The following is a 23,779-nucleotide window of genomic DNA, read 5'->3' as shown; positions in this document are numbered from 1 at the left end:
TCTAAAATTCTCTGTAGTCATAAATCTTATGATTACAGAGGAAATTTTGATTTATTAAATAAGAGAAAATTAAAAAGTTGCTTTTTTGAGCCTACTTACTATGCACATAACAACTAGTTAAATTATTATATGTCCAAAGATCTGAGTTCAAATTTAAAATAAGGTTACAAGATTAAAAAAGAATACTAATATATATATATATACTATGAATGTGATTATGAATGTGTTTGATGTTCAGCAGCTATATGCAAAAACTATCCTAACTCATCTATACTCAAATATACATAATTACTACGAAAAAAGTTCAAATACACGATGTACTAGAAGCAACAACAAAAACTTACTACAAATACCGATAACACATACTACATTTGGTCAACGAAACTTTAAATACTTTGCGACAAGACTCTACAACATTCTTCCAGACAGCATAAAACAAGGTGATTCACAAAAAAATTTCAAAGGTAATAATAAAAATTTGGATCAAAAATAAGAATAGGACCTTCACCGGTGCATTCATCCAAATTCGCAGTTATCGAAGTGATTATTGAGCGAATACATCTTAATACAAGTATAGGTATGTTCAAAGGTATTAGGAACTAACACGAAAAATTCTGCCTCAACACAGGCTAGCCTAGTGAGGCGGTATTTGAGAAACCTCAACTGTACTTTTATTTTCTTTTTACATTCACAATATAATGTTTTTCTGACAAGTTAAAAATCAATGTACACCATAATATGTATGTATAGTTGTTTTTTTTAACTTCCGATTTAGTTGTCCGGGTTAAATCTTCGCCAAAGGAAAAACTTAACCCTTCCACTCACTTTTCCACAAATGATCATCTAGTCAATCAACATTATGTAAGTGCATTATATAAGCAAAATAAATACAAAACAATACAAGAACAACACGTCAATTCACCAGAGATCAAATGGGAAAATAATTCACCGACTCCAGATATTTTCATATCAGAGGGTTCGGCTCGGTAGAACTTCTAACAGGGCCTATAAATCCTACTGATCCCTCAACATAAATATTTAAAAAATCTTTTGTTATCCTACATGTATTCAAAATGACCGACTTTTGCATCTTTATATATAATTTTTTTGATAGATCTAATACGCCTAAATTTTTAATTAGAGAGCTAGGTATAATGCCAGTAGCCGAAATAACGAATGGTAATATTTTTATAGTCTGAGAATGCCAAATTCTTTTTATTTCATTTCCTAAATCTGTGTGTTTTCTTATGAATGATATAAGTTATTTTTTTAATTTTGTCATGTAAAACTATATCGGGTCTATTATGACTAATCGCTCGGTCTGATGTGTAATTTTCAATATGTAATTTTTAATGTGTAATTTTCCTTAATTTAGATATTATTATTATTATTTTAATATACTATTTAAATATAGTTCGGTATCCTCGGCGAGGGACCCTTGAGGTGCGGGGCCTCCGGGGCCACAGGACTCTACACGAATGTCGTCCACTATATGGACTGGATTCTCGAGAACATCGCGAAATAATTGCAGAGCTGAATATTTGTGGTTCCATGTCAAAACATAACATTGAAGAAAAACTAAAATGAATCCGAAAATTACAGAAAGACGAAAATTATGATTTCACTTATTTAACTAGAATGGTTACGTAAATAAATATATGAAAACATTACATAGTTATTTTGTTTCATTAGGAATATATGTGTTTTTGAATAAACCAAAACTTTCTTATTTTTAAATGTCATCTCGGCAACTACATGAAATTAGCAAGGTAATCATACAAATTGCCTTCCTCGTAGCCAAGGGATTGCTTTCTATGCCGTGATATAAACATTGATAATGTATATATTATTTAGATACTATCGATGGAATGCAAGTTGTAAAGTAAATTGAAATACTTGGATTAATGGTAATTAATTTTTAGTCATTTTAACCTTCCAGCGGGCGCGTTGAGAAATTTCCCTTGAGCGGGCGCTTGTCGTAAATTTTACGTCATCAAGTTTTCTCCCTGTAAGTGGTGTTTTCTTTATACAAACGTTGGGGAATTTCTTTAAGGATATGAAAAATTCTAATAGGCATTACTTAAAAAAATATATTTGACTTTCTTAAAAAAAACGAAGCAACACTCTAAACATGTTAATATTTCAAAATAAAATATTTTATCGACCTATTTAGTCAGAATCAATATTCTCATCCTTATAATTGTTACAAACCACATCAACTGAAGAATGGTTCTTGCATGTAAAGGACTGGCAACGAAAACACTTCATTGATGCTGAGGATCTTTTCTTATCCAGTGCACATAACCGACAAACACCGCATTTTGGAAAGCTTCTGTTTTCTTCTTCTGTTATCGGTTCAACTGCCCTACCGTAATTCACTTTGAGAAAAGCATTTATATCTTGCGGTAAATATTCGACATTTAATTTGACTCTAGCATAGCTCGAAGCTCGATGCTTACAACTAAGTCGCAAGAGTGGGGGGAGCGATAAGGCGCGTTTGTCGTAAATTTTACGACAGCGCGCCCGCTGGAAGGTTAAATACATGTAGGATTGCGAAAGATTTAAAAAATATATATATTGAGGGATCAGTAGGATTTATAGGTCTAATTAGAAATTCTACCGAGCCGAACCCTCTGATATGAAAATATCTGAAGTCGGTGAATTATTTTCCCATTTGATCTCTGGTGAGTTGACGTGTTGTTCTTGTATTGTTTTGAATTTATTATGCTTATATAATGCACTTGCATAATGTGGATTGACTAGATGATTATTTGCGGAAAAGTGTGTGGAAAGGTTTAGTTTTTCCTGTGGGGAAGATTTAACCCGGACATAAAGTCGAAAGAAAAAAATAAAAACGAATTGTGTACTATATTGTCTATTTTCTTCCCCAATAACTAAACTCTAGTATTTAGTCATCTTTAAGGGTACATTAGCAGACTGTTACATATTCTTTCCAGAGAAAGTCATAAAAAATCAATACATAAAAACAAAGTTTGTTTTGACTGAGGATTGAACCTTCCTCTCGAGGGACTGGCTTTTATCAGATGTGAACTTCTTAAATGTCTCTTAATACTTACAAAAAAAGTTTGAAGGTGGATTGTAACTTCCTCCCCAGATACTGGATTCAACACGGCTAACACCTAAACCAAATGCTAATTGGATAGTACTGACGTATAGTCTTTAGTATATAAGTTCAGTGACTATCCCTAACTCGCGTAGCCCCTGCATTCGAATGACTAATATTTTATTATGAAATGGTCACTCAGTCACATTTTTAACAGTATCTTGATAAACAAAACCGTACTCAATTTTCTCCGTGCAGTATAAGTCAGGTAATTCGCAACCTTCCTCCTCCCCATCTTCTCTTCTCCTCACTCCATCAGTTACAAATTATAAATACATTTTATCTGGATATCATAGCCCCACTGGCACTGTTGGGAGTTTAAAATGAAAAACAAACATTGGAATAAAAAATATTATTTGTAAATAAAAAAGTTTGACAAAACTTATTCATTTTTCGTAAAAAAAATACGTATCGTAAAAAAACATTTATCTTTGATGCAATAACCCTTTCAGGCCAGACCGATACGATCGTAGGGGTTACTAGAAAATATATATTGATTTGATTTTTTCTCTCGTCACCACTTTTTGAATTTATTTTTTATTTATTACTTTGAAAAGAGTTAGAGATTATTTATTTTTACTATGCAGACCGTACTCGGTATTATACCTGTTCTGAGATTTATATATCAATATTATCCTTGTACATTATTCTAACAGTGATGTGAACCTCTGATAAACATCTCCGTACATTGCTCTGTTAGTTGAGTTGTGTTTATTGTCCGTGCATTAGTTATTTTTAATTTTACAGTTTTTAAAATTTTTTTATCGAATCTCTTAATGTTGACTTTCTGAATCTCTGTTTGAAAGTTAGGTTGTTTATTTTGTGTTTTAATTGCAATAATATACAATTTCATCAATACGGTATCCTTTGCTGTATCCTATGTCCAAAAGTAGTATTCCTTTAAATGTTATGTTACATGCTGGAGGGTTTTGGACAAGTTCAAATTATAGCATGCGTTTTGAAAAATTTAACGAGAAATGAATTCTCGGATTGGTAATACTTTTATGGTATACTTTAATGGTGGATAATTTTATAATGTACCTTCACATCGAATTCACACTAAAAAGTGTTCTAATTTTTAATACAAGCTTTTGGGTGACAAATTATAGCAACTTAAGTTTCGGCATAATGCTTGTAATATAATGCACTTTTCACTGAGTTCGACTTTTAAGAAACCATGCAGACGGAGCCTTCTAGCGAGCGAATCGAAAAAGAGGTAGTTACAACCAAATGAATATGAGAATAAAGCTTTACAGGGTTGAAAGTAGATGTCGCTGTGAGATAAAGGGACGGGCAGGAAATCGACCAATCGGAAGACTAGATCTAACTAACTACGATTTAATGGGCGTGATTTAACTGTACGAACAAAGGATTGGACTTTGAACGGGGCGTAATTATCTCGATTTATTACACAAAAAACGAAGAATTATGAGCTAGTGGAGTACGCGGGGAGCGATGGCATTGGATGACGTCATAGACGAGAGATTTCAAGGGGTGCTTCATACGGGGTTGTAGACCATTGGAGGGCGGGTGAAACGTGTTTCAAAATAAGATGAAAGACTAACTCGGACATACAGATGAACTAAGGGATTGGGAGAATTCTATGTTAAAACACACTGGAAGCGAGGATCATTAGGAATGAGGGCAGTTATACGCGTTATTTAGAAGAAGACAACAGAAATAAGGGAAAAAAACGACAAATTACGTAAGAAAAGAAAACAAACGTTGAGCCTCTATCGTAAACACGACGTGGTACCGCCTAGGAACAGCAGTGAGCTTACAAGAGACAGACGACGCGAAGGTAGTTTAGGAAAGGGATACTCCGAGAGGAAAGGTTGAAGTTCTCTGGCACTCGAACGGGTTGATTTTGGAAAAAAACTCGAACATGGTTTTGCACCATTAAGGCGCTAATAACCATTAAAGAAAGTAATAAAATTTACATTGGGCTTATGGGAGAAGAAAATAGATAAAAATTAATTGTTTAACAATTTACAGAAAATTTATGAACAGGTACGTTCTGGTTTGTGATGACGGGAGCTTGAGACCTTTGATTAATGTGAAATGAAATGAGAGACGAGGACAGAAAATGGGCGTGTAGCATTATACCCAAAATTAACACCCGTATTACAGAGAAGGACCGTGGAAATTCAGTAATAAATCTTGAAATAAAACTGGCCGAAGAGATAAACACGATATCAAATCGATGCAGTCTTGGAGGGGGGGCGAAAAATAGGTGACATAATGTATACTGGGACATTTCAACTAGAACGAGTACCGAGGAAGCCTTAGGAGATTGAAATAATCGGTGAAAAATGAAATAGTTATACTAAACCAAGGAAAAAGGAAGGTAGCTAAATGTGCGAGGTAGGAGACGACCTTACGCAAGGGGTTTAGCATACGCTGGAATGGGAATGATTGTCGGGATTAATTGATCCAGGAGGAAAGGGAGGAACGGACGTGTACACCGTTTAATTCGACAAGAGGCGAGTTGCGAGTTCTATTCTTAGACAGGGGAGAAAAGCACGGGGGGAGGCTATAGAAAATATTCTCGAAAACGGAGAGTTAAAAGGAAAATTTTGACTAGTTACTCGTGAGGGGCTGTCTTAACGCACTAAAGGAAAGGTCGTCAGAACACACATTACGGACCAAATAGAAACGCGAAAAATTTAAATTAGAAAAATAGGTCAAATCTGACGGATTAAAAGATATCTACCAGGTGGGGCGAAGTTGAGAATTTCACCAGTACAGGCTTGGGTTGTGAAACGCAAAATGGTAGTTTTTTTCTGAGAGACGATGAGGAATAAGTTCAATAGAGTTTAGGCGACGCAGAGGATTTTGTGCGGGAAAATGGGACCATGAAACTTCGAGAAAGGTGGGATTGCAATGACAAACATAATTAATTACGGGTATAAAACGTCATGCACGGAGAAAATTCGACAGTGGATCACGAGTCGCCGGAATCGTTCAAAAAAATATGCATCGCGCTACGTCCTAATCACTTGGTAATTTACTCTGGACTTAGAAAAATTTCTGGTCAAACAATAAGTTTAAACTCAATGTTTTGAAGTTATAATAAATCGGGTCTTAGAGAATTTCGAAACTGAGAACAATTAGTTTAAACCAGTGTTCTTGAAGTAATAATTAATTCGACTTAAAAATTTAATTAGTTTAAATCCAGTGGAAAAATATAGATAACAATATTATAGTACCGTAATATGAGTCTTAGAAAATTTCAAAACTGCGAAAAATTAGTTTAAACTCAGTGTTTTGAAGTAATAATAAAACGGATCTTAGAGAATTTCGAAACTGCGAACAATTAGTTTAAACTCAGTGTTTTGGAAGTAATAATTGATTCGATTTCAAATTTAATTAGCTTCAACTCAGTGAAAAAATAGATAACAACATTATAGTACCGTAATATAGATTTAGGGTGCGAGGTGTTGTTAATACGAAATAATAATATGTTAATATGTCAAAAAAAAAAGAAAACGGTTATATAATCCAAGATTAACGAGATCCTTTGTTGCAAGGAATTTAAACTAGAAAAATAATAATAATAATAAAAATACAAATAACACTGGTATGAAAGGAAAAATAACAAAAAAAAAAAAAAGTGAATGAAAGCATAAAAATAGGTTGCCTTGCCGTCGATTATCCCCGTGGATTCGTTGGAGCTCAGGTAAGTGATTTGCACAATTATAGAGTTTTCCAGGACCGAGGTGGAGGCAGCTAATCCTGTGGCCATTTGGAAGACATCAACTGGGACCGTAATTATGTTACGTATTATCAAATATCATATGTATATACGAGAAGAGGCGGAAGGGACTTCAGACACGAGACAATACAAAAAACGGAATTTGTCATTAGAGTTCATTGTGGGTAAAGTACCTATTTATCGTGGGGTGGCGTAACGAAGCGGTCGAGCGGGCACGTGTTTAAACAATAAAAGCAACCGATGTAGAAGAATGGGTATTTATTTCAAAGCGGCATTTAAAATAAACAGGGCATGACTCGAGCTGTGCTGGGTGTTGATAGATTTATAGGGGTTGTTTCGTAGATCTGTTGATGGCAACGGCCTTGGGGATTTGAACTAGGTCACTAGGGACAGCTGGGTTTGAGATGAGGACATCGCTCTCGAAAAAAAGGGGCAACACACAGGATACGGGGCATTCCACGGTAGATACCTAAGTCACACGGGGTCACAAAATTTTACGACAAATAGGGATTGTCTTGTAAGACAACTGGTAGTCTACGAACATGGCTAAAGTCGAGTGATAATTTGAATAAATGGGGCAGCAGACAAGAGAGAGATGGGGTCTGCAAGCATGGTTGAAGGCCATACCTGAGTTGGTGATCTCTATAAATAAAATCACCAAACCAAAACCGTAATATATAATGTGTATTGTATTTATTAATGTGTATATTAGTATTTATGTATCAAGCGAACTGGTTGGAATTCACAACTCCTCTTCGGCGATGCTTGGTCTGGAATGTACTGTATATAAATAGTACATTGTAGATTATAAAAACAAAATAAAGTAAGTCTATAAATATATCTTTTTATGTAATGTCTGCAGGGGAAATGTATGTTGTCTGGAAGCTATCAGAATAATGCACTATGTCGTACATACACGTCCTTTCAGAGGATGGGAACCAGCCTAGGAAACTGCTTTCCACAAAAAACCGCAAGTATATCTTTGCATGTAGAACGAAACCGGTTTAACCCATATAGAACAGCGTGGGAACTCTGTTGAGGTCAGGACGTAGTATGTGACGGCCACAGGAATGGTTGACTAGAACACGGTGACTGAGGTACCAACTAGGAAACTAGGTTGAATGATCATGCCAAACCCTGATCGATTCAGATCATTTTCGAGAGCGGAAATCCAGAGGACTTCGGTGGACAAACTAAGATTGCAATGATCTAACAAATAATGTTTGGCTTATCGTTCCTTGTGTTTTTTTGAGATTTAGATGACAGGTCAGGAGGGCGTCTAAGGTCAATTTATAAGGAGATTAAGGGTAGGGGGAGAAGGGTAGACAGCATGGGAGAGAACGGGGTTTTCAGGTATATTGATCCAACTTCGATTCGTTAGCTTTGAAATTAACAGTTCTGACTCCAACCCTGTCCTAAAGAGAATTAGGGGTTACCAAACAAAGTAATTAAAAAATCGATACCATAAAAAAATGACACAACGCATGGTGGGTTTTATTTACAACAAAAATACGAGGGAGTTACGTTCAAGGTCGTAACCGACGTATTAATTAATCAAGTACATATGTCTATATAGATATGCAGTACTAGGGAACCTTGAGTAGCCTTTCGAAGCTACCAAAGGGAGAAAGGGTTCTGAGGAATTTTTAATGCCACTGGTTTGAGATCATTTAGGTATAAGAAATAAAGTAAATCAAAGGGGAGAAAGAAAAAACATCTCATGTTTTAATAATATTTTTTGTGCCGGCCCTCACGATCGTATCAGTTTACTGGATAATATCATTTAATTGATCTTTTGTATTATATTTCATAAAGTTATAATTTTATTAGATAGATTTGGGAATGAAGCCATTTATGTGTTCCTCGTGAAGGGTTCAGGGCTCTATGTTGTCCAGGATCCAGTCCATATAGTAAGCCACGCGCGTGAAGATTGCGGGCGAGTCCTTACCGCCGCAGGCCGCGCGTCCTCCGCTCACCACACCGTACTGCACGGTGAGGATAATGCCGTTGTACTCTGTGACATACATCAGCGGTCCACCGGAGTCGCCGCCACAAGAAGACACCCCCTCAACGCCACCGGCGCACAGTTGCTTGAAGCTGATGCCATCACCAAGCGACCTGAAAGATATCAAAACATCAAAAGTCACTAGGAATTCCATTGAACAACGGTTCCATTGCAAAACAGAAAAGTGAAAGAAAATAACTCATATTCTCACTATATCTAACCTAAACCCTAACTAGTTGGTTGAACTTATTGACTGAGCGTTGCTAACTCATATTTTGACTCTAGCATTTGTCATTTCATCTGCCTGAAAATTTATTGGCGGCTCTTAACTTTTGTTTTTGGGTGTACTAGAGTGTTAATATTGATAAAAATGGCATTTTTGATTGTTGGGCCGTATGGGCCATATTGTTGTGGCCGAAAAGGCTTATTTTTTTCATAAGATAAAGATTTTCATTCAATCGGTGTAGCGAACTGCCAAACTGAAAATTTTCTTACAAAAACATAATTTAAGAAAAAAAGGGTTTTGGACTGTATTGTAGAATTTTTCAAAAATACTCAAAAGTAATGAGCCGCCACTGCATGTTGGATACTACCTATCTGCCCGAAGAACAATTGAAAAAAGAATTGTTACTGAGACGTGACGCTTCTTTGGACAAATTGTATAATTCTTTATATGAAATTAAAAAAAAATCTAAATGGTATAATTAAGTAGGTATAGTCCAGTGGTAACGCATTAGACTGCCATATCGAAAGGTCGCGGGTTCGAACCCGGCGTGCGCAAATAAATTTTATTTGATTAATTTGTGTTATTTCAAAATTAATTAATTAAAATAATATATAGTATATTTGCGGCACGTTCCAGAGTGGAAGATACTACCAGTATCGCCCTGGTGTAAGACCACCATTCAGAATTGAAACGTTACTCCAAATGGCTTTAGCCGTGTTTAGTGACTAGATCTGAATAGCCAGGTACTTCCCCACCTTCCTCTTTCCCTTCCCCACTTACCTTCAGCCTCACAACATCCCCCAATTGGGGATGCCATAGTCTCACTGGCTCCAGACGGGAGCAGTTGGGACTCTTGTGAGGTATTCACTATAAAAAAAAGGTAAGTATTCAAATACCCATTTAGAATATCTTATGATACAAGAGAAATTTTGGTTTAACGAGAAAATTAAAATTGGGGAGCGACTTTAGCAAAACTTTTGAGCGCGCGATGTAATGAACCACATTGTGTTTATTTCGTTTTTACGTCGAATAAATGACTTCATTCACCACTCTATTATCTCACTCAACAAGTGCTAAAAATTAAGATGTTCGTAAATTAAATTATTCTAGTATATAATGTGCAACTGAAGACCGAGTATACATGCACACACAAGTACCTAAATGACATATTAGGGTTGCATATAAGCAATAATTTTTCCCACGATCGTTTGATATATAACATATCGGAATAAATCGACTGACCCGTTGAAGATTTGTCCACATCTCCTGTTGGAGAGAACCGGCAAGTGAGCCTGCAGCAGATCCGGACTAGGTTGCGTCCAGGAGCCCGACAGACGGTTTCCCTGCCGGTCCAGGTTAGTTCTACCCCAGCCGGCCACGGTGAGGTGCAAACCAGTCAGATTTAGTTCTTGCACAGCCTTGTAAGTGGGAAGACAGATGGGAAGCGCATTGTCTGGAATTCAAAATAAACCGTTCAAACAAAGGCATCAAAGATAATGTTTTAAGTGCAGCATCGTGTGCAAATATTATAAAGTAGTATATCATTATCCGTGGAGGTGAGGATAGGGTACTGATTATCGATTATGTTAACTCCTCAAGCCTCGGAAAGACATTATTGGCCACAAACATTTCATGAATCCTCTTGGGGATTTGATCCCGGACGTCCATATTATTAAAGTATTGTTTTTATAATGCGGACATATATGGTTTGTTCGCCGTTAGAAAGCAGTTTTTTCTCAGTTTCCATCGATAAATTCAAAAAATTTATGTAATCACAGTGCATGGTTACGATTTGGCGGGATCTTTCCGGTGACAGTTGGAAGTTTAAAAATTTTTAATACTTTATATTTATTTTATATTTCCGGTATAAAAAGTAAAGTGACATTTTTTTTACTAATTCCCTTAACAAAAGCCACGTGTTTTATAAATAGCAAAGTTTTTCATAATTATGGACGTCTTGAGTAAAAATGTTTCAGTAAGTTTTTTTGTTCGAACTGTTTGATATTCAAATTTTATTCCGAATACAAAGATCTCAAAGATAATTTTATCTTGTTTCTAAAACGGTATGTGTTTATACTACAATACGAAACATAATAAATATGTACTACGTTTAAAATACCTCGGAAGCATTCCAAAATTCCACGACAAATTCATGCGCGCTTTGTTGGGACTTGTAGATAAACATAATTAAAAGCCGAAGTATTCAAAGTAATCTGAATTTGTAAAATCAAGCGATCGATCCAAAAATGGCCAGTGTCACAGAAATTAACAAAAAATCAAGTGAAAATGATGTCTTATACTCGTCGGTTTGAGGATACTTTATTATCCACTATCCACCAGACATTTGTTATTCCTCTTTTTCAAATTCTTTTACTGCCTACTTCCTTTCTCAGAATATATATTTACTTCAAATTGGGAAGGCCGTAGTCCCCTGGATTCCGGTAGATAGTAAGTTGTGTTGTAGATTGAACACAGACGAGTAGAGCCATTTCACCTTCAGCCATCACCAATGGGCCATAATAAAACACTATAAAAAGGTATATTAAAACCTTTACTTAAGCAAATGAGCCCAGCTTCCTATTTACTTATGTTTTGTTTTTATTTTTTGTGTGGCGACTGACCCGTTCCTCCCCAACACTACACTAATACTCTCTGAACGCAATGGAGAGCAAGACAGTCAAGGTAAAGGGACTACATACAACTATAGTTTCATTCCTTTGCCCCTTCGATTAATATCGGGTAACGCATTAATTTTGTTAAGAAACGGCTTATAAAGAAAATACAAACACACCTGCTTTGAGATTTATTTTCCCGTGGATCCTGATCAACGCAATATCGTTCTGCAGTTCAAAGTTCCTGGCAGGTTTAGTCCCGACGTATTCTGGATGCGGAATGACTTTAGCAATGGCAAAGTCTTGCACTGGCGGGGCGCAGTAGCGTTTGGCCGAGCCAAAAGGCGGATAGCAGTCTTCCTCCTTTGAGATGTCGTGCTCTCCAACCCGAACTCCCACCAGCCTCCCCATCGTCCCGGTGACGCAGTGGGCGGCGGTCAGGATGTAGTGCTCGTTGATAATGGTTCCACCGCATTTGAAGTCTCGCCTGTTTCCTGGAAATGTTTACAAAACATTCATTTTATTTACTGACACAATAAATTAATTTCAATACATAGCAGTAATCTTTAAAATTAGGAGCTCTTTGCCGTCTGCCAATTTCTTTAAACCAGATTTTTTAAATTTATGAAAGTGCCAGATTCTTAGAAGGAACATATATTTATTAATTCATTTACGCCCGTCAGGATTTTTATTAAACAAGCATAAATTAATTACATAATAAAGTGCATTCAAATAATAATAATTAATGATAAAACAAATAGTAATATTTTTATATCATCATTATATATATGAATAATATATAAAAAATAAGATAAGAACATAAAAAGAAAGTAAATTATAAGTAAAATATTTACATACAAAATTAAGTGACATATCATATAATCTAATTATGTTATCGAAACAAAGTTTAACGATTTCTTATTGACATGAATTTATTTCCAAGCCCATGTAGCCTATGGACTGGGGAATTAATAAAATAGTTTAGATTTTTAATATTTTTTTTAATTAATGAACAAAGAACAACTCAGGAAGTCTCGTGTTACGAGACTTAGCTTCTTAGCTTAGTTAAATCATCCGTCAGCAATTTAGTCAGGTGCATCAAGCCATTAACTAATTTGAATAAAAATACCAAATCGCTCGTGGTTCTTCTTTAGGTTGTCGATTAAATCTATCAATTTATCTATCTAAATTATCTGTGATGTATGGTAATAAAGTGGAGTGTAAGCGATATATGGCGCTTCTCAGAAAGCTTACTCGAATCCGTCTGATATCGCTAGAGTGTAACAGATGCTTGTGAGGTTATATTGACAGGGAACAAGCTTCTCGAACCAGAGAATTACCAACTCTCGGGTAATGAATAGCGTAGCTAAATCCAGACCTATTATTTGTAACGTAATAAACATAATTATAAGTAGAACCTTTTACTTTTTAACAAAGAGTTCCCAACACTTAAATCTGCAAAGTAAGACATTTTATATAACATTATCATAATTGATTGGTGAATGGGTATAGATAGCTTAAAATTGATGAACCTTAAAATTTTGTGATGAACTTTTTCGATTTGAAAGTGATGTGCTTTGTAGTTTTGGGAACAGATAGTGGAATTGAATTGTAAGTTACTTATTACCAAGGCAGTGAAGAGAATCTTAAAAACATATAGTTCTTAAAATAAATCCCAATCATTTCATAGCCTTAATTGATATGTGGTACAATTGTAAATTTTTTATCAAATAATATTTTTATTCATTACGAGATTTATTTTTCTTTATTTTATGTGACACCTCATAAGAGCACCCAATTCTATACAGTGTAAAGACATATCTATAGCGACTATCGCCCAAGGAGGAAAAACAGATGCGTGTAGCTCGTTAAAAAAAAAAATACACAAAAAGAAATCGAAGAAACGACCCATTTTTATGAAGCCACATCAACTGTAAACGGGTGTTACACTCGTGTTAGTCGAGTTTCACGTACACGCATCAGTGCACATGAGATCAATGCTACTAGCTGCTTTGAGCAGGCTCCGTTGAAATACCTGGATGATGCTAATGACGTTGGAATGTAAGTAAACACCAAAATTTACACTTTTAACACTGTATGTGAACATCGTGAAAGGCTTACTGAATTTGAGGGTACTTTAAAAAGCTAGTAAAAAAACAACATTGCTGTCCAATCTTTCCAGAAGTGACAATAAACAACTTATTACATCCTATCACAAGATCAATTTTGAATGCAAAAGATGACTTATGACTTATGAAATATTGGCATAAAGAGCTCCGAACCAAAAAGGCCCCTTTCTCTTTCATCATGATTTTAAATATTGGTTGTAGGATAATTTTAGTTTAATTTTGGTTGTTTTTTAAAAATATTTTTGCAAGGAAACATGGCTGCAATATGGGGGATTTATGGTTTACGGAGGATTTGTTAGGGTTTTTTAAAGGTCGTTATTATATTTTCATCTTACTGTGCGAGGCAGTTGATGGACGCGTTTTCATGGGTGGGGAGGCCCGCATAAAATGATTCCGCGAGACTTAAGATGTGATCTTTAAGGAGGGGAACTTCAGAGTCCCGGTGAAGTTGAGCAACCCTCATCCATCTAGGAGCTCCCAGGGTAATGCGAATGGCTTTGTTTTGAAATGTTTGTAGTCTTTTTAACTGAGGCTCTGAAGCGTGTGCCCAGATAGGGCTAGCGTAAGTGAGTTTAGGTCTTATAGTGGATTTATATATTAGTAGTTTGTTCCTTGGAGATAATTTTTTGTTATTTTTGGATATCATGGGATAAAGGGCTGCAAGAGTTCTATTAGCTGAATTTAGAGTTTCGATTATATGCTTTTTCCAAGTTTTCAGCAGATTGGTTCGGTATGTAGGCCCATTTCAACGCTTTTCCGTGGTCAGCTGTTTGTTTTCGGACTTCGGACCCTTCAAAATGTGCCCAGGAGATTGGTGAAATCATCAAATCGGCGATGGATGGCTTCATACAATCGACTACTAAAGAAACTGGTGTGGGCTCAAAGCCGTGGTTCAGTCGACAATGCTCCGAAGCAGTTCGACGAAAAAACGCGGCTTACCGAGCATACAACACATCTCGAACGCCCGAAAGCAGATCAGCATACAACAAATCGGCAAAGGAATGCAAGAGAATCATTAATAGGTCAAAATTCGAACACGACCTGCAGATCAGCAAAAAGCTGGCTGCCTGCTCGCATGGCAGCAGAGCATTCTGGTAGCTTGCGGGCTCAATAGGTCGAAATTTTTGCAAACCCAGTTTGCTAACTCTTACCAGACCTGACGGCTCACTAGCAAACACCACCACCGAAAAGGCTAACCTATTAGGGAAAATGTTTGCGGAAAACTCGACCCTTGACGACGGGGGTGCTGTTCCGCCGTCGGTTCCTCACTGCGGCTTCTATATGAAAAAGCTGAGGATCCGGCATCGGGATGTACTCCACGTTATACGGGGGCTCGATGTTAAAAAAAGCTAGTGGACCTGATGGAATACCTGCCCTGGTGCAGAGGTGTGCTGCGGAAATAGTTCCAGTTTTGACAAAGCTCTTCAAAATGTCCCTGAAGTGTGGCACTGTGCCCTCTGGTTGGAAAAAAGCGGTAATTCACCCTATTCCCAAGAAAGGTGACCGCTCCAACCCGGCCAACTACCGCCCCATAGCGATCACATCAGTTCTGTCCAAAGTGATGGAACGTGTGATCAACGACAAACTGCTCACATACCTCGAGAAGAACAAAATTATCAACGACCGTCAATACGGATTCCGGCGGAACCGCTCGTGCGGTGATCTTCTCGCGTATGTGACGCATGTTTGGGGGCGGTGCCTGGAACGTCACGGTGAGACCCAAACGGTCGCACTAGACATATCCAAGGCCTTTGACCGGGTCTGGCACCGAGGACTTGTCAACAAATTGCATTCTTACGGACTTCCCGCATCCCTGTGTACGTGGATTGCTGACTTTTTAAGGGATAGGTCGATTCAGGCGGTTGCTGACGGTTTCACCTCTTCCTCGCACTCCATAAATGCTGGCGTCCCACAGGGATCGGTTCTGTCTCCGACTTTGTTTTTGTTGCACATCAATGACCTTTTGACATGTGCACCGATTCATTGCTACGCGGATGACAGTACAGTTCATGATAGCTTGTTGTTTGACAAGCCCCCAAAGGGCAAACAAACTCCAACGGCTCGGAGGGTTTTGAAGCAGAGAATGGACGGTTATCTCGAGAGTATTTCCTCCTGGGGTATAAATAATCTCGTCGAATTTAATTTTTAATTTTTAATTTTTTTAAGACCCAATCCTGTCTGATTACGTCTAAAAGGGATCCAAATGATAATCTAGTCCCCTTCAACGGAAGCAATCTTCCGAACAGGCCTTCCATTGATATGCTTGGTGTAATTATAAGTGACCAGCTCAGGTACGGGGGCTCCATCGAAGCCAGAGTAAAGTTGGCCTCTCAGAAGCTGGGCGTACTGTACAGGGCCCGCAGATACTTTAATAGTACACAACTGCTCACCCTGTATAAATCGCAAGTGCGCCCTACTGTCGAATTTGGCAGCCATCTCTGGTCTGGAGCCCCAAAATACCTGAAAAAAACCCTTGACTCTGTGCAGAAACGGGCGGTCCGTTTGATAGATTCCCCAATCTTAACAAACGGACTGCAATTTTTAGAGCACAGGCGTCAGGTAGGTATGCTGTCCTTGTTCTATCGGTATTACGATGGAAGATGCTCTGAGGAACTAGCGTCATTGATCCCTTCGGCACCGGTGCGTAGTCGGGATACACGCCAAACGCGCGCCCAACATTTGTACACAGTTGACACTTGTCACATGAGAACGGGTCGCTTCTATGATTCGTTCTTAAGCTCAACAGCTCGGCTGTCGAACGAACTGCCGGCCTCTGTGTTTTCTCCCTCCTACAACATGGGACTCTTCAAGACCCATGTTCACTCCTTCCTCTTCACATAAAGACCCTCCACACAGAATCCCCAAAGATGACATAGGCCCTGAGGGAAATTATTTTCTTCAGGGCCTCCTGTGTGGAGTAAATATAAAAATAAAAAAAAATCTGCTGTCTAGAGTTATTCCGAGGTATTTTATGTTTTTTTTCCAAGGTACGTTTTCGCCGAACAAGTGGATGTTAGGGGGTCGTTTAGGGCGTCTACGGGAGAAAACACAAGCGGCGCTTTTTGAGGGATTGATGCTAATTCGCCATTGTTTAAAAAATGATTCTAGTTTCGACGCGTGGTCTTGGACGCGTTGTGTAGCGGTCATTTCGCTTACTGAAGTCAACATTTTTTTTTATTTTTTTTTTATTGTTGATACATTTTTTTTACAATATTTCATATTTCAATTTAGTAATGTTGGCCTCACTGGGTGACATGACTTCGGTGTCGTCTGCGAATTCTCCTATTTTGTTTTTTTGGTGCGAAAGTTATAGATGCTGGGGCGGGGGATATCGCTTAGGTATATATTGAAAAGAGCTGGCGAGAGAATAGAGCCTTGAGGGACACCTGCTCTTAGCGATCTCACTGTGGAAAAAATTCCATCTAGTTTGATTCTAAATTTACGGTCTTTAATAAAATTAGCTATGAGTTGAAGCATTGAAAGGGGGATACCGAGGAGGTATATTTTATAAATGAGACCTCTGTGCCAGACTTTATCGAATGCTTTGCAGACGTCTAGGGAGAGGACTACAGTGTGTTGGCGAGAGAATCCGTTTGTAATTTGTTCGACCACCCGTAGAAGTTGGTGGAGAGTTGAGTGGCCCGATCGAAAGCCGTGTTGAAAGTCGGGGATGATTTTTAAATCGTCGACTATTTTTTTCAGTCTAGCGAGGATTAGCTTTTCAAGAATTTTACCTGCACTTGGAAGCAGGCTAATCGGTCGGTGGTTTATGGCCTGAAGGGGGTCTTTACCAGGTTTTGGGATAAGGATAACGTCTGCAGTTTTGTAGTTTTTTGGGAATAAACGAAGTCTAAAGGATGCGTTGCTGATGGCTGTGAAAGAGCAAATGGCTTTGGAGGGGAGTTATTTTAAAATTTTATTTGGTATTAAGTCGGGACCTGGAGATTTTTTTGTTTTCAAGGTTTTTATAATTTTGGAAATTTCTTGAGGGGTTGTGAACGGGATTGGATTGTCTGTGGGATTTGTCAGGATGTCTTTTGTCAGGATGGATGAGACTGTTGATTCTACGGTTGAAACGAATTGAGGTTCATCGTAGGTCGTGGTCGGGGAAAATTGTTCTTCGAGACTGTCGGCAAAAGTCTCGGCTTTGTCTCTAGAGGAATACCCTGTGCCTTTTGGGCCCGTAAGGGGACTTATTCTGGTCGGGGGTTTTCTAAGGGTTTTGGAGAGTTTCCAAAAGGCTGATCTGTCGTCGTCGAGAGTGGAGATGAAGTCGTGCCACTGTTCGTCTCTGTATTTTTGAAGTTCGACTTTTACCTGGTGTGAGAGACGATTCATACGAATGCGATCGATCGGGTTTGAGAATCTTTGCCATTCTTTTCGGGCGAAGTTTTTTTCTCGTATTAGTTCTTTCAGTTCTGCGGGAAGGTCGGGTCTGTGTTTATCATTCGCGACTTCGACGGTGGCAAGGTTCACGGCTGATTTTATATCGTTAGTGAAATTTTTAGTGGCTAAATTGAGGCTTTCTTCGTCGGTAATTGATGTTTGAACTTTTACTGATTCTAGTAGTTTGGGGAGTTTTTGCCAATGAATTTTTTTACGTGTAGATCTATGAGAAGGTACTGAAGGTAGGGAGCCGTCGGATAAAAACAAAAGTATGGGATCGTGGTCAGAAGATAATTTTTTAACAGTTTGAAGGGTGTAGAGAAAGGGGCAATTTTTCATTATTATTATATCTAAGACGTCAGGGTCATGATTTGCGTTTTTAAGGAAAAATGTGGGAATATCGGGGGCAGATACTATGAGTGATTTGTCGGCTACGTAATTAAAAAGAATTCTACCCTTAGTGTTAGTGGTACGGGAATGCCAAGAGCCGTGTTTTGAATTTAAATCGCCTGCAATTATTGTGGGTAAGGATTTATCAAAGAGTTTGTCGAGGTCCGGGGCAGTGAATTTTCTTTTAGGGGGGCTATACGCTGAAATGAGTTTAATTGGACCATTATTTAGAGTATTTATGACTATAGCGGTAGTTTCGATATTTTCTGAAGAGGGACAGTTTATGATACAGTGGTCGATTGAATATTTAACAATGATTGCGGTGCCACCGCCTGAAGAGTGGGTTCGGTCGGTGCGGTAAGTTATGTAATTCGGAAATTTAATTGTTTTGCTGGGTTTTAGCCAGGTTTCGTTAATTAGGAGAACATTGAGGTTAAAATCCATCAGAAATTGAAGGATTTCTCTTCGGAAATCTTTAACTTTACCGTCTGCATTCTAGTATGCAGCTTGAAGATTTGATGGTTTTCTACATTGTCTGGACATTTTAAAAGATTTCAATGGTTGTTGGAGATTTTAATTATTTTTTTAATGAATTAAATAAAAATAAAAAAAGAGATTTTATTATAATGATATTACTGGATAGAGTTGAGAAGGATTTGAACGTTGGAGAGCAGCCTAGAGTTCATCTCCATGGACGTTTTCAGTTGGGCGGCAGCGTTTTGGAGGGCTTTAATAAGATTAGCTGGGAGGTTTTGGGGCGGGGGTGGTGGGGCGTTTGGTGAGGTTTGGGGCAGGGTGGTGGGTTCAGGTAGAGGCGGATAGGTGACGGTGGTCACTGGCGGGGGGTTAGGTGCTGAGGTAGATGCGACGGGGGGGTTAACTTGAGGTAGGGGTACGATGTTTTGGGTTGGGGGGGGTCTTTCTAGTCGGTATTGTTGGGAGGTTTGGGGGAACCTAGGAGTGCTAAAATTTGTAAAGGAAGGAGGAGGCCAGGAATTTGGGTTCCGTACTGGGTATTGCATGAGGGGGTGGATATTTTGAGGGTTTACGTATCGGAACCGGTTGGAGAAAGATGTTTACGTTTGCCAGACGCCATCGATTATAAAGAGACAACCAGTATTCCAGGACACCAAGACAACAAGAAAGCGCTTTAAAAAATATTTTCACACCTTCGTCCATGGAGATAAGTGCCATCCACGGGTACTCAATTAATCCCGTCTTGTTGCCTCCTAAAATCCTGTCATCGGAGCCATCTCCGCACCCTGTTTGGCTCAACAACTTCAAGTTCCTGTGGCGTGTAACTGAAGGAGGAGGGCGTGAGTATACATCCTCGCCGGAAAAGTCAGGACAGCACACCTGAGAAACATGCGCAAATAATATAGTCACGGATTGTAAAACCAATTCACTTGCAAAAACCCTACTTTCAAAGGTCCTCACTAACATTGACTTTTATTCCGTCTAAATATTTACAAGTGATCATAAATAATTTTTCCCTTTGCGTTTTAAAGAAAAAGGCTATATTTAATTTATTTATTTATTTATTTATTTGGAAAAGTTGACAGCAAATCTGTAATTATATAATGATACAATAATAATATTATTAATTATGCCAATTATGAACTTTCCACTGATGAATAGTTAATGGTGTTACAATGGTGTACAATGGCATAGAGATGTTCTCTTAAATTAATTTCTTGTTTAGTTAGGAAATATTAAAAATATTAAAATAAAGGAGGGTGGGGGGGAGGAGGGGGAAATATAGGATAAGGATTAAGATATTAATTACATAAAACGAATACCGTCGGTTAATCTTAAGCTAACCATAAACCACATCCCGCGGAAAACCATTATCATTCCCAAAGGCAATGTTTGAGTTTTTCATCACCCAAAAGTGCAACTCTTCAAGCAAATTTAAAAATGAATAGTAATCAACTATTATGTCGCTAAGGTGCGTTTTTAGCAATTGTTCGGAGAAATTATTCCAGAAAGGACGTTTAGGCTGTAATAGCAGATATACATTTGATTGTAATATGTGTTAATCTTTCACTTTTATTTGGTGTGGAAATAAAATAGATTTGCTGATCGTTAGCACAGCAATAATACTGAAGTCCAAACGAATCTGCGGTTTTGAGATATGTTTCATTAATATTATATACAGTAGATGTCCAAGTACCTCCCGAGCTCTGAGGGTTTCCAGAGGTGATGGTGTCAATGGTGTTCAAACCAGCTCATTCAGAAAGGGTTTCTTTTGAAAATGTACGAAATAAGCTGCTTTTCGAAATTCTCCCCAAGTCTCCCGAAAGTTTTAGCCAATCTTCGACAATCGATCATATAAGTAAGTTTGTTATTAATTTTAGGAAACTCACCAAATTTGAGTTTGGGCAGCGCCATCGCAGAAGGATGTTTCTATTTTTCCGAGAGTTATAATTACCACCCGTTTTCTTTACCAGAGGCTCACAGAGCTCTCTACTCATGCAGTTTCCATCCACACCTTGTCTTGTTTTGCAGGCTGCCCCAGTTTCTGCAAAGGGAAAACATCGTTAGGACTTAAATCCAAGAGGCATACAGTTATACTGCCGTCGTAACTAAACACACTGTGTTTCCACTTACTACGTTGTTAGCGTACACCTTGCGTGATGAAATTTATCTCGTTTGTCGCTTCATTTTTGAGGATTCGTACGTGTAGTATAGAGATGATGGATGAATTCTGTTTCGGTGGGATGATGACGACCACATTGTGACTCCTAAGGCCCTTGACTGACACGCAGGACCCACGGACCACACCACCATACGAAAACAAATACATAACTTACGGAATTTCTCAAAACTTGGCGTTTGTCTTTTTTGCATAGATTATTTTTATGTCATATATAATTTGTACCTGATTTGCCGAAAAAACTGGATAACCTTTGGTTTTAGAAACTTGCAGAAATATTCATATTTAAAGTGTTTATCATTGTTCTTTGAAATATATAAAACATTTACCGTCTTACATAAAAAAAGGTTATCCTAAGAATAGGGCCTTATACCACTCTTGACTTATACCATTCCTAATCGTGGTATAAATATTAAGATCAGAATAGTGGAAAACGTTACTCATGAGCACGGCCGATTGTGGCAGTATAAGTATTTTTCAAATTTAAAGCGCCTTAGGATACCGCCATAAAGCTACAATAAGAGGCGCTACTGCGTTCTAATATCTCGTTGAAACTTGTTCCACTATTAGAACCCGATAAGCGGTGCGCGTAGACCGGATTCGGTAGTTTTAGTTAGAGCGTTGGGAGAGTTGTAGGTAAAAAAACAGAACATATTTTTTCTCTTCATGTCTCATCTAAATATCATAAATCAATGGATACCGCCGGCAAAGGAAGAATGGCAGAATTCGTTGCCATTTAAGATTTTCACGGCCAATAACACATCTGCCCTGATGATGGACACTGCAATGCTGTCCGAAACGTTGGCTAAAGAAGGAGTTAGCACAACACGGCATAACACCCCAAAAACAAATAGCGAAAATTCGTTGCCATTATTTGTCCTTTGTTGCCATTATTTGGAAAATGTAAATAAAAGGTAATATCCATTTGCAGCACTATGGAAGTTAATGATCCGATGAATTTATTATATACTTATGATTTCTATACATACGTAGCTCGTGCATATTGTATATAATACACATGCATCAAAGGTGATATGTTCTATAATTCACAGAGATAATAACTAAGTATACAAAGATAATAATCATTATTTAAGTTCATGGCGATACCTGTATTGTAATCGCCTCAGCATGCGTAACCCACCCACTGAGGCCAACATTACTGGATTGTACTATGAAATGTAAAATATTGTACCAAAATAAATAAATAAATTGTAGCAAAATTCATAAATTTCCTCAAATATGTCTGTGAAAATCAGTATTAGCGGATTGACAGAAAATATAAACATAAAAAAGAAAGGATATCAATAATAATGTTTGCATTGCTGCGGGTTTAACATCTGTAACACGATGACGAATATTCATATAAATTGATAACCAACAGAGCCCACCGCTCTAGAGATTTTGCTGCCTCTAACAACTTCCCCCGACTATCTGAGACTGGATAATATAATATCATGGGCAATGGGGGAAATACTTTTTTTGGTTTCAAATTTCGCCAAATAATTTGGGCGGTAAACAAGTATGCAGGGAGAAAAAAACCTTACGTTTTCTATATACTAAACTTCTAAAATAATAATTATTGGAGACTCTTGGAATTCATGGAATTCCACCATGCAACATACAGTCTATTTTTAAATTAATAATCCTGTCTACTCATAGAGATATGGCAATACATCCTAATTGGAATGCTATTGTCTAATAATCTATTATCCATTTCAAGATTGTTAAAATAATTTATGAATATTTATTGAGAGAAGTAAGAAAATAAAGTGACAAAGAAAACAATTTTCCAATCCTCACGACGATTGAAAACATCCTGGATGTTTTCAATCTGTCTGATTCACAATGCAATACGGGCGCAATTTCCAAATTAGTTCATTTGTCCATTTATCCGGGGTAGTTGAGTGTACATTTGAAACGGACTTTCAATTTGAAAATCAGCCATGTTTGTCCAGTATTTTGAAGATGCATCATTTCTGATACCCCACAAAAAATATGTAAATATTTACAGATATAGAGAGAGATGTGAAAAGCAGCGAAGACAAATATATTTCCAATACTCACGGGAATGGGCGACACCTAGGAATGTCCACAAAACAACACATACGCACAGTGCTCTGAAACGTGAAAACATTGTAAACCAGAACACGACTCTAAATTATTTATTATTGTCTACTGACACTGATAATGAGATTCACGACGTAATAAGGCAATGCTGCTGAGTTCGGCTCGCAGCTTGGTACTGAGAGCGGACAAGAACAGACTGAAGCAAACGGTTTTTTCTCTCAGATGTAAAAGTTTGATACTAAAAATGGATTTGATGCTTGAAGAAAACGCTTTGTAAGTAAATGTAGTAAGGTGACCACAATTTGGAATATTGCGAGCGGTTTGCCGACGTATTTTTCACGACCACAACACTTTGTATAGATAAGATATGTATCCAAATTATGTCACTGCAACTCGCTCATACTAAATATCAACAGTTTACAATATTTCTCTTATTTGCTTACCTAGTAATAAATACGCACTTTGATGC

The 23,779-nt window shown here is 37.7% G+C and overlaps 1 protein-coding gene across 1 annotated transcript; it reads right to left on the bottom strand.

Annotated features, from left to right (window-relative positions):
* Positions 1-3,480: 3,480 nt before the first annotated feature.
* LOC149416956 (phenoloxidase-activating factor 3-like) lies at positions 3,481-23,532 on the bottom strand. The gene is made up of 6 exons (XM_089641082.1): positions 23,308-23,532; positions 20,954-21,108; positions 19,757-19,943; positions 11,862-12,176; positions 10,313-10,523; positions 3,481-8,957 (listed from the first exon to the last, which is right to left on the bottom strand). The coding sequence occupies exons 1-6, from the start codon at positions 23,375-23,377 to the stop codon at positions 8,714-8,716; spliced, it is 1,182 nt and encodes a 393-aa protein (XP_089497208.1). The 5' UTR covers positions 23,378-23,532; the 3' UTR covers positions 3,481-8,713.
* Between the last annotated feature and the right edge of the window lie 247 nt (positions 23,533-23,779).

The sequence above is a fragment of the Hesperophylax consimilis genome, chromosome 16 (genome assembly GCF_061612785.1).
Source record: "Hesperophylax consimilis isolate HC1 chromosome 16, BYU_Hcon_1.0, whole genome shotgun sequence".
NCBI lineage: Eukaryota > Metazoa > Arthropoda > Insecta > Trichoptera > Limnephilidae > Hesperophylax > Hesperophylax consimilis.
This window is presented reverse-complemented; position numbering and strand designations above follow the sequence as displayed.